This window comes from Anabrus simplex, chromosome 9, assembly GCF_040414725.1.
Source record: "Anabrus simplex isolate iqAnaSimp1 chromosome 9, ASM4041472v1, whole genome shotgun sequence".
Classification (NCBI taxonomy): domain Eukaryota; kingdom Metazoa; phylum Arthropoda; class Insecta; order Orthoptera; family Tettigoniidae; genus Anabrus; species Anabrus simplex.
Window position 1 is genome coordinate 98,785,990 of NC_090273.1, and position 12,655 is coordinate 98,798,644.

General features: G+C 38.7%; 1 protein-coding gene across 1 annotated transcript in view; it reads right to left on the minus strand.

Moving 5' to 3' along the window:
• The window catches only part of LOC136880886 (acetylcholine receptor subunit alpha-type acr-16), a 111,839-nt gene that overhangs the window by 59,286 nt on the left and 39,898 nt on the right, over positions 1-12,655 (minus strand). Inside the window, exon 5 of the mRNA XM_067153419.2 lies at positions 9,219-9,432. Coding sequence (XP_067009520.1) covers positions 9,219-9,432 — 214 coding nt within the window. The remainder of the gene's footprint in view (positions 1-9,218; positions 9,433-12,655) is intronic.

Below are 12,655 nucleotides of genomic sequence, written 5' to 3' on the forward strand. Positions count from 1 at the left end.
TGTTCACTAGACATGGGTTACATCTAAATGGTAATGGAAAAGCAACTCTCTGTAGACAAATTGCTACAAATTGCTACAACAGATAACGAAGTCTATCTCTTTCTGCAGTATTATCAGTCATCGAGCCAACACAAATCAAAATACCTTCTTTCACCTCTAAAGAGACAGTATTTTCCTCCTTAGGGAGATACCTGCTGAGAAAGTCAGCCATAACATTATCTTTCCCTTTAATATGACGTATCTTAAAATCATATTCACTTATGGCTAAAATCCAACGAGTCATACGATTACTAGTTAGTTTGTAAGTATTTAAGAATACCAAGGCCTGATGGTCAGTCCATATCTCGAATTTATTACCTAAAACATACATTCTAAACTTACTTAATGAATACATGATTGCAAGAAATCCAATCTCAGTGATCGTATATCTCTTTTCTGCCATATTGAGCCCACGACTTGCCAAGGAAACGATGCCTAAATTGCCGTTATCATCTCTCTGACATAAACATGCAGCAACTCCCTTCTCTGAACCATCAGTCATGGGAATAAATTCACGATCTGGCACTGGATATCTGAACATAAGTGCTTCATTAAATCCATCCTTCAACTTCTGGAAAGCCTCATCATGTTCTGTCCTCTACTTCCACTTCGCACCTCCTTTCATTAGCTCACGAAATGGCTCTAACAGCGCAGAATATTTACCCACAAAACGTCGAAAGTAATTACACATTCCCAGAAAAGATTTCAATTGTTTAACATTACGTGGAGTAGGAGTGTTGTTTATCTTGTCTAATCTCGTCTGTTCTGGTTTTACCCCCTGTTCAGATACAGTGTGTCCCAAAAATGTAATCTGTTGTGAACACAATGTCGATTTACTCAGTTTTAATGTAAATCCCCCTTCCCTGATTTTATGTAGAACAATATGTAAGTGTTTAATGTGTTCCTCAAACGTGTGGCATGCTATAACAATGTCGTCTATGTACATGGTCACAAAACTATCCGTATCTCTCCCTAATACTTTACTCATGGCCCCAATTAATGCTGCAGATGAAGTACGGGTCCCGAAAGGCACCCTAGCGAACTGATACAAGCAATTATTGTATGCAAAAGCCGTAAGTGGACGGTCGCTTTCTCTAAGTGGAATCTGCCAGAAAGATGACGACAAATCAAAAGTAGAAAACCATTTTCTACCTTCAAAACGTTGAATAAGTTCCTCTACCGTCTCCGCCCTTTGCTGATCGGCTTCAATTCTCATATTCATTAAACTGCCATCAATGCACAATCTTACCGTGTTATCCTTCTTAAGTATAATAACAAGTGGATTCAAATTAGGACTACATGATGGTTCAATTATATTATAATCTAGCATAATGTCAATCTGCCCTTCAACAGCGCTAGCGTATTTTAACGGAATGGGATATTTCGGTCCTACAAAAGTTGAGTTATCAAGAACCTTAAATTTGTGTTCGTAAAGATGTGTTCTACCAGGCCGGTCACTAAAAACATCACTATGTGATATCAATAATTCACACAATTCGTCCCTCTGACTCTCCGCTAAATTACATTTCTCCACTGTCTCATACAATTCATCTCTAGAATCTCTCTGTATAGACACATGGCAGACATCAATATTTTTCCTAATATTAGGAATTTCACAAGGCCCTTCCGTACTAGAACACACTTTATTCGCACTAATTTCTGACAAAACATCATATGGTAACCTGACTTCCCTGCTACTCTTTCCCCAAATAAGATTGACATTACACAGATCAAAATTTAATTTAGCCTTGTGACACGTTAACCAGTCGGTACCTAAAATAACGGCATAAACTAAATTAGGCACAACTAAGCATGGTTGGAAAATACATTCTCCACTTATGTTAATGGGGACAGCTATTTGTTTATTCACTCTTTGAGACTTGTTTCCAACAGCTGTTACGATGAACGTATTCCTCACTGGAATTTCCGCTACATCATACTTCTCTCTCAAAACTTCCTCATACAGCTTGGAATTTACACATGACTTCTCACTACCAGAGTCCAACAAAATCTTAACTTTTCTGCCGCATATCAGCACTTCAATCGTCGGTGTAACAGTAACACTACTTAAATTATCCTCATTACATAATATAAGATCACTTAACAAATCTTGCCTTATATCTAAATTTGAATTACACTTACAAAATTTATTGTCTACGATTAAGTCGTCACTTAAAACATTTGAATTATTGCTACTTAGGTCACAATCATGTTCACTTACAACTATAGGCTGGTCGACATTAACATACTTATCTACCTTATACGTGAACTCACCATTTACGGACTGTCTCAGTGACCTGTTTATACAGTCCGTTGCGCGTTTAAATTACTTGGTTCGGTTACGACTTGTTGGTTACACACCTCAGTCGGCCTCCCTGTTACCTATTTCCTCTAGCGTCATTATTATTATTATTATTATTATTATTATTATGGCCTGTATTCTCCCGCATCCCAGCTTCTGCTTGATTTCCATAATCACGCCTCCCAGTCCTGAAATGTTCCGAACTATTTTGATAATTTCTCTCCCAGTGGAAATTATTATTAGGTCTCTCCTGATATTCTCTTCTGTAGTTACCATTATTCATAGGCCTGTCTTGATTATTAGATTGGTTACCCCTTCCTTCTACATTCCTATTTAGTGTCCTACTATTATTCAAGCTACTACCTAAAGCATCAACACTTTCCAACAAAATTTCCATTTCCTTAATAGTCTCCACTTTTTTGCATACAAACAGCTTCTCTTATTCTATCGGGATAGTGCTTAGCCATAAGTCTAACTATATCAGCCTCAGGTCCAATACATTCTAAATTTCTCCACACCAAAACATGAGCCAAAACATATTCTGTCATTCTAACACCCTTGTTAGAATTATACCTGCCAAACATTACTCTCTCTCTCTCTCTCTCTACTCTGAACACCTTCACTCCAAAATTTAGCTATGAATTTTTCCTTAAATTCAGTTAGATTAGACACCGAGCTTTTATATACCTGAAACCAAGACTTAGTCTCTCCTACGAAAGCATTAGATAAGATCTCCAATACAGTTTCCCAGCTAATAATATTGTCTCTTAATTGAACAGCAAATTTCTTCTCTACTACTCTCATAAATTCCATCGGGTTAAATTCTTTCCCAGAAAACTTAGGTATATCATGATCTCTAGTGATTAAACCATTATTTACAATTACCCCACGTACATTCTTACTATCACGCACTTCTTGCTGGAGTACTCTCTGGCAACTCAGAAATTTTTCTTCCACTGTTTCCTCAGGCTTTTATTGAATTTTTATTAATTCTTCCAACTTTTTTTCCGATTCTCTCACTTTCTGTGATAATGATTTTTGTTCTCTCTCTAGATCACCTACTTCTCCAAGTTTTCTTTCCACATGTTCTACCCTACTAATACATTTCCTAGTTTCTTGCACCACTGTATTGGTTATCTTTTCAAACCTTTCTTCTACTAACTCATTGATTTCTCCTTTATTAGACTCGATCTTGGCGCCTAATTCATCAATCTGTTTGATGCATGTCTCACTAATTTGCTCTATTTCCGTATGGAGATTGCTCCGACCCAATTCCATCTCAGCTCTGATGTCACTGCACTCCCTATTCACCTTACTTTCTAAATTATTAATTTGCTTACTTATGTCTAACACCTTATGATCTATCTTATTACTAACATCATCAATCTTCTTATTAATACTATTTATGACATTATCCTGAGCTTCAATTTTCCCACTCATAATCTTATTCTGAGATTCAATTTTCTCACTAATGACCGCTTCAATTCTTTCACTCATAATATTATTCTGAGATTCAATTTTCTCACTAATGACCGTTTCAATTTTCTCACTCATTATTCTGAGATTCAATTTTCTCACTAATGACCGTTTCAATTTTCTCACTCATAATATTATTCTGAGATTCAATTTTCTCACTAATGGCATTATTCTGCTCAGTCATTTTGGACATCAGCAAATTAAATAAACCCAGGTCAATCACCCCTTTACTTTGATCTTGCGTGACAGCGTTTTCCTCACTTTCTACTATTTTCTGACTTTCAGCAGGTCCCAACTTAGTCACCAACTTCCTATTTATGTTACCACCTTGGATTTCCTTGGACACAATAACCTCAGCCTCATCACCTGACTGCATATTGCTATCCTTGTCCATCTTCGGTTTCCTACTAATTTTTCGCGATCTCAAAGCTATTTCCCCTTGCACTTCCTCTGACATTACCCCTTAAATACAAACTTCAACAAAATGACCTTCCTAACATTACTCGGTAAATTTAACATGTGCGTACTCATTAAAAAAACTGATCCATGTATATTGCCATTCAGAAATACTTTTTCTGAACCTTTCGAGTCCCACGTTGCTGGCGACACGTTGTGGCTACTCCGACCACTACTCTTATACCTTCATCTCCTTCACACAATATACATAACATTTGTTTGAGCGCCAGTTGCTTTTTTAAATAAAGAAACAACAAAATTTGGTGGAGCATACCTCTTATATCAATTATCTCAAGGCGTGAGGTGATAAACTCACATATTTGGCAATATACAGGGATATGGATCAGGACAATATTAAATTATTGTTGCATTTCCACAATTGAGGATTGTACATGGAACTGGAATCACTTATTATAATTAAAATAAAACTGAGTTTATGACTATAATTTACGTCACAATGAACAAACATTGACGTCTTTTAATTTAACAAAAAATATATCTAGTGAGATTTGCGGTAATATGAAAAATAAAATTTAATCTAAACAAAAAAAGATATTGGCATGAACTTGAAGTGAGATGAGATATCGCCGCTGATTACATTTTTCTTCATGTTATGAATGCATAACATGTCTGATGCTTTAATTACCTGATGTCTGCATACACCGCTGTTGAACTTGAAATTCCTGGGAAAACCTATGAGCTGAAGTCGAGAGCCGTCTGCTGTTATCTTCTTATATAACAAGGAGTTGGCCTACATACCATGTACGCGTGTAGGGAGCTCCAATGTAATTACGTCCACTCAATATATTATAAGAAATTGGAAAATATTATTGAAACATCTTGTGAAGTCCATCCTCACAAGAAGATGATGTTTCTTTATCAGCATAGTACTCGTCTCTGCTCGGATACAACCACCACCTGTAGACCTCCTCGATTATTACTTCTTCAAACACAACTCTTAGTTCTGACCATCACTCTAAGACCACTTCTTCCATTTGATACATCTGCCTGATACATATGATCTGATAGATATGATACCTCTCACCACCGTTGCCTCGACTTTTATAACCTCGCGATGACGACTCATCTCCTTACTCTCTGTTCATCCCTTCCACCTCAATATACAGTAGCTGGCGAATACTGACACTTGATCGCAATCACGTGTCCACGCACTGATGTCATCAGTCATGTGTCGTATAAGCGTACCCAAGCGGATTACAGTGACTATGCGGTATGAGTCACCGGAAAACCTACTTGCACATAACATTCTCAGTTAAACATAGCCTCGATTGCAAAATACTCTGCCAATACATCTGCCTAGAGTTACAAGCCACAGTATGACTATATCAAACCAACAAATCTCACTTACTAATATACAGCATAATTACAAACATATTCACTTAACCTATGATTAAATACAATAATATGCGTGATACCTATTTATTAGAATCTAAATGATGAGAAACAGAATATAAAAATCTAATGAATCGTGTTAATAATAATAATAATAATAATAATAATAATAATAAAAATAATAAATACTGAATGGAATCTGTAACCCTGTTGTACGGTTACAATAAATAAATAAATAAATAAATAAATAAATAAATAAATAAATAAATAAATAAATAAATAAATAAATAAATAAATAAATAAATAAATAAATAAATAAATACATAAATAAATAAATAAATAAATAAATAAATAAATAAATAATACACGGAGATTGTGTGGAGCAGGGCCTAGGAAGATTGCATCCCTCACGACAACATCGCAGATGTGCTCAATTGGATTGGATTAAGGTTCTTAGTGTGTTCATCGAACTAGTCATCCAGAATTCAGGAGCGATTCGACGGCGCGTTGCCATATGTACAATATATTTCTTGTAAAATGTTTACCTGAAAGAGTAAGTAAACTACTCTACATTGTAGTAGTTCGTCGACAATTTGAGCTTTTACAAAATCAAAGCGAAGCACCCTTGACATTGCTACATAAAGCCCTCCATGATCAAATATTGATTCAGTGTTTGAACTTGTTACTTGTTGATGATCATTGCAAATGTCAGTTTTACAGAAAATTACCTTCTTATTCTTGTTCTGGGTAAGTTGCAAAATCAATTCACGAAGTAAAAACCATTTCACCAGTTGATAAACCGGTCAGTACTTCTGATAAAATCGAATGGGAAATGGGTACATCATAGTTTGTGAAAATGACTGCCTTTCCAACAGACTGCAGCTGGTGCGTGCTCAGGTATCATCGATTTGACAAATACTTCGTCACTGTTCACCGCGCATTCCAATAGCAATTTGGACGTCTTGGTACTCCCGTGTCATCAATCCAAAAGTCGTACGAACAGTTTGACGACAGAGGATATATGAGGAGTATTTGTTCAAAAGGCTCTATTTCCACCCTAATAAAGTGGAGGTAAAACGCAATGAAACGTAAAATAAAAGGCACATGGAACGTACCCATGATCGGATATGGTACTACTTTTAAGGAATTATATCTTTCTGGTCTGGATTGCTCATGGCGTTCGATAATAATAATAATAATAATAATAACCGTACGGGCTCAGCTACCGTGTGCAGACATTTCAATTTGACGCCATCTGGCTGTCTGCTCGTCAATTTCGACGTTCCGTTTTACTCTAGGCCCCCACTAGATGGCAGACCGAGTAAACCGAAACTCTCTTGTCCGTCTATGGCTGAGATTTAATGAATTTTGTCGGGTAAACACCAAATGTGTCACCAGAGATCTTTTACATGCCGACATCGTACGACATGGAGTGTCGAATGGACTTTTTTCCGCCCTTCAAAAATCCGACTACCTCTGCCGGGTTTGAACCCGCTATCTTGGGATCCGGAGGCCGACACTCTACCGCTGATCCACAGAGGCAGCTATGGCATTCGATAGTATTCATTTACAGGAATGCATATGGACGAAATACTAAACAAATTTTTGAACTGGAAATAGCACCTTTGGAACAGACAGTTCTCATATATGTCATTAAAGAAAGTTTCGTGTGGAGTCCTCAAAATTCAACAGGTTAATTTACAGTGTGACAGATTCTACGAAAGCCATTGTAGATGTTCACGTACGAACTGCAACAGGTAAGAAATCTGCAGCTTGATGATCCCGCCAAGTGGTGGGAGCTTTGCGAAAATTGGTTTGCTACAATGGAAAAGGATGAAGGCTTGCCGGGCGGTATCATTATAAGTGATGAAGCAATATTTCATTTATCCGGATAGATCAATATATACAATTTCTGGCTTTTGAAATCCCAAAACCCGTACGCTATAATTGAGATGGAACGTTACAGCCTCAATGTGAACGCGTTTGGTGGGCGTGTGTTGGGCAATTTCTCTTCGCCGAAGAGACTATCACGGGACATTTTGTGTATCTAGACAAGGTGGAAAGTTGCTTAGTTCCTCAACTCACGGATGAGAAGCAGTTCATTTTCCGACAAGACGGGGCCCCACTACAATGATACGTGGACGTTAAGCATTACCTGAACGAACACGTATCCGATCGATAGATTGATTATACAGCTATCGCAGATGGTTACCAAGTTCACTGAATCATACAATGCGTGGAATTTCATCAAGGACAATGTTAACACCTTTCCACTTGCAACGTATTTCCGAAATGGAGAAAGTGCATTAACACCTCCTTCGGGAACCTCACTCAAGATATGTTGCAGAAAGTCATGTGAAAATGGAAAATCCTCCTCGATATCTGTCGTGTTCAACTTAGGGCGCACATTTAAGGTGAAACATTACATTATAATATGGTGCATTTCTATTCAGTACCTCGCTAATTATAGAATCACAGAAACCATCAACTTGTGGAAATTATATACAGGTGTATTTAAATTATATCGACCAAAAAAAATCAGGGATACTCTTCGTGTTATATAAAGAACGATGGCGCAATCGGATTGGTGGAGTAAATTTTTCTTTTCGTGAAAATGAGGTTACTTTCTTACTTCCGGGCGTGCGATTCAAATTGAAGAACTTGCCTTATTTGCTGTGTCCTGAAGAGAAAGCTGTTCTACACCAATCCGATTGCGCCTAACTTAACCACCGTAAATATTTCTTACACACCAACGAACACTGAACTACTGCTTTAAGAGGAGGAAAGTGTGAGGAGTGGGGTTTCATAAGAGCAGAGCAGACGGGAATAAAAATACGACACGGGAGAGGTGGTGGTGGTGGTGATTATTGTTTTAAGAGGAAGTACAACTAGGCAACCATCCTCTATATAACACTAATCAAAGAGACAAAACTGAAGGGATCCGACACTTCGAAAAGTGAAGATATCGGCAAAAGGAAGCCAAGGGCCACGAAGGGCGTGAAAATGAAAGACTCCCTAGCCCTCGCAAACCTAATAGCGCCGGGGTCGGAAAAGAACAAGAGTTGACCAAGAGAGGTCGGATAGGATAGATGAACATGAGGAGCCGGGCACAAGTAAGTGGAAGCAATGCCAGGACTCAGCTAAGGGCCCCGTTGTTGCCAACCCACGCTCCAAAGTTCAGAGCCCCTAGGGCCCTTTTAGTCACCTCTTACGACAGGCAGGGGATACCGTTGGTGTTATTCTACCCCCCCCCCCACCCACAGGGGGGTGACACGGGAGATACAGCAGGGGAAATATTTAACACTCTTGAGAGCAGCTGCAGGAGTATGTGGAATGTAGAAGTTGTGTGATAATTTTGAGAAGGAAGGCACAGGTAATTCATTTATTTTATTTTAATTAAGTTAAGTGATTGTACATACTTGTAAATAACGTACCGTGTCTTAAGGTTAATATTGCTAAATCAGATTTGAGTCTGGGACATTTAAGTGTTTCCTTTGCAAGTGATTTGTTCTCAGATAGCCTTATACTCCTTAGTATCTAGCCTGCTGCTAATTTCGCATCACGACAACAAGTCGTTTCAATTGTGACTTACCTCACCCGTGAATCTCGGCTGAAGATCAAGCTGGTCACCGCTGTACGTCCAGGATCCCATTTCTAGGTTGCAATTCTGCGTGTCGAATGGCCAATAGCGAAGATCAAGAGTACAGAAGACGATCATAAGGGATGGAGGTACACATAGCGTACTGCCATCATTGTACACTAGGCAATGAGTACTGGCGTAGTGGTCGACCATGCTTCCTGTAGCACTGGAAAGAAATATCAGTTCATGTCCATAGGCGTTACTACTACTACTATTCATTCTCATGCAGTAAGATGTTTAGTATTTTCTAAAACCAGGGCGAATGAAGTACACGAAAGTGCTGGAACCCATGTGGTTCTGCGTTACCTCCGCAAGGTGGTGCTAGTGTCAATTGGTCTTTAACACGACTTTATAGCGTAATATGAAACAATTGGACCTGGAGCTTGTCGGCGCTGTACTGCTAGACTTCTGCACATAAATTAAATGCAGATTAATGCGCCTGTTATTGGGTGTTCTATATAACGCACTGCAGTAATTTTTGCAGAAAAATGGTAAAAAATATGCGATGCAGAATATACACAGTTATTGAAAACGATCACTTACAGCTGGAAAGAAACTTAAAATACTTTTCTTGCTGCTTTAGAAGATGACCTGAACTTCGCCTCTCTTGGTATTTCCTTCACCTGAAAAATAAATCTGGAATTAATGTAATGAAATAACATTTTGTGTAAATGTAATACCAGATGATCCTCTGAAGAGAAAACAAATTCGAAATACTTGAAGTTCATATGTCATATCCACACTGTCTGAAAATATATCGGGTCTTCCCCTTTTAAGCTTTTCTTTCATTGTAACATCTACATGTTTTAGAACGTCATAGAAGGCATTGAGACACTTAGGGTCACCATCGCCAAAAACCCGGAATTTGGAAGGAACGCTTACATCACTAAGGACACAGTGAGTTTCAGAATCATATTCTAACGATTTCACACACACTCGTCGCTCGGTACAATTTTATTTGTTGTTCTGTGAATCAAGCAACCACACAAATAACACATTTGATTATCGCCTGCTCTAGCTGAACTGTTATAATTTATTGACAGATCTATGGGATCGAGCCTGTTTTAATATCTGTCAGTGAAATAGTGTCCTTATGTTCATGAATATTTCCCTTTACCTTCCTCCTTCACCGTCTTTCTTCCCGTGCCATTGATCTTATCTTTTTCGTGAAGACACTTTGTGGTCAATAACAGTGAATGAGCGAATTCCTTTCATGGTACGTACAGCCTTGCGTACAGCCCATATAGGTCGATACACAAGGAGATGAGAAAAATAAATAGCATCGGAAATGTTCCTCATATCACGTGTAAATATCTCAAGTACTTCTCTGTTTTCGAAGCCATGCACACTAAGTGTTCTATAAAATGCAAGGCCCTATCGCAATTGACCTTCTAAAACGTTGCATCGCCAAAATTGTATTTATCTTTAGAAAAACCTTAGGATTGATGTACCTTAAGATTTACATTCTGACAGAAAACAGCCTGGCATGATGCTGACTACATTTAATAACAATACTCAATTCAGACGCAAACATATTATACAGTGCGTCGTGCCTACACAATGTTGCTTTCAACTGCTAATCGTTCAGACTTAAAGATCTGTGCGGCGGGTGGTTTTGAAATATGGAACTGATTTCTCTGGACTACGAAGCCTTATGGAAGTTCCAACACTTGATTATCTACTCGTCCTGATAAAACAGATGACAAGATCTCGTGGGATGAGGGAGATGGTACTCAGAAGTGCAGATCGGCCAGGTCCATGCACTCCGTAAGGTTGTGTATTATGGCCATAGACATTAAATTACTGTATATGACATGTTTTTACGGTCAAATGCCCTTCCTAACGCCAACCTCAGTCGAGGAGCTGATGAATGTGATATGAATGATGGTGAACGAAATTGGATAAGACGGTGGAAGGAATCGGCTGTGGTCTGTGAATAGGAAATGACCCGGCATTTGCCTGGAAATGAAAATGAAAAACTGTAAAAGGCATTCTCTAGACAGTTGACGGTGCGGTTCGAACCCACTCATCCCCCGAATGCAGAGCTTGGCTCCATAGCCAAATCACTACTACATGTTTCAGTGATGGTTGGTTTTGTGTGTATGTGTATTTGTGAGAGTGAGTGAGAAAATTACGGGACAAACGCAAACCCCAGTCCCCAAGTTAGGAAAAATAACCAGATGCGATTAAATTTCGAAAACCTGTCGGAAACCGAACTAAAGGCCCTCTGAACAGAAGGCCACGGTGCTGACCAATCACCTATGGAGCGAGAGAATCCTGACAGCCTATCTGTGGGCTGAAATCGCATTGGTTGTCGTCCAGCTTATTGATCACACTCACTTTTGTAAGAAGCCTGTGAACACCTAATCATAGAATGACCTCGATAGCTGTTACACACTTTTCTATTCTTTACTAGTTTCGTCCAATCAGAAGGCAGCTTAGACAAATTCCTTGCTAATCCAATTATTCTAAGAAGCCATTTCATCCCTGCTTTCCCACGGTATCTATCCCTCCTGCTTTATGACAATGTATTTTATGCCCATCCTTTCCATTTCCACGATTATAATTTCAGTGACATAATTGTTATCCTACTCCCACTCCGCCCGGCTCCTTGCCCAAAAGGTTAGCATTGAGATCTTCGATTAAGAGATTCCCAGGTTCAATTCCCGACCATGTTGGGGATTTTAATTGCGTCTGGATAATTAATTTGTGTTCATATTAAAACTATTCATTCACAGGCATGTCACACTACGAACTATCACAGAAATATGCAACAGTGAATACATTCCTCTATTAAAAGCTTGTGCGAGGATGAGCGTATATCTGGTCTAGGTTCACAAGTGCGATGCAGATACCACGACCCACCCAAGGACTGAAAAAGCAGAAGAAACGGAAGGGAAAGATTATTCTCCACCCAATGAACTCGGTTGTTCGGGATTTCGACAGAAATATTTCGTTTTTTACATTAATAATATTCTGAAAACATATTCTTTTTTGCATCTGTCTAGCGATTCCTTAGGATGTACAAGAGAGTTGCTCAGCTGGGCGCACGTTGAGGCTAGCCCGATGCGGCCGGCCTCGCTTGTCTGAAATGTGGGCAGCCTACGTACCAGTCAAGTGAGGGAGCGAACACACTCGGTACGGTACAGGAGCAGTGAAGTTTGAGTGTGACTGCAAATCTCTCCTTGCAACATTGAAATATATTTTAAAATATTTGGGTTTGATTTTTACTGCGCTCGATATTAATATACATGGTTTTATTTTCCTGTATTTACATATTCAAGGAAAACTGTCGCGTTTCAAGTTTTGTATTACAATGTACAAATATTCGGGTTTGAAGCATGCAAGCTACGATTTACAATTTCTTGGATGGGAGTGACAGAATTTAT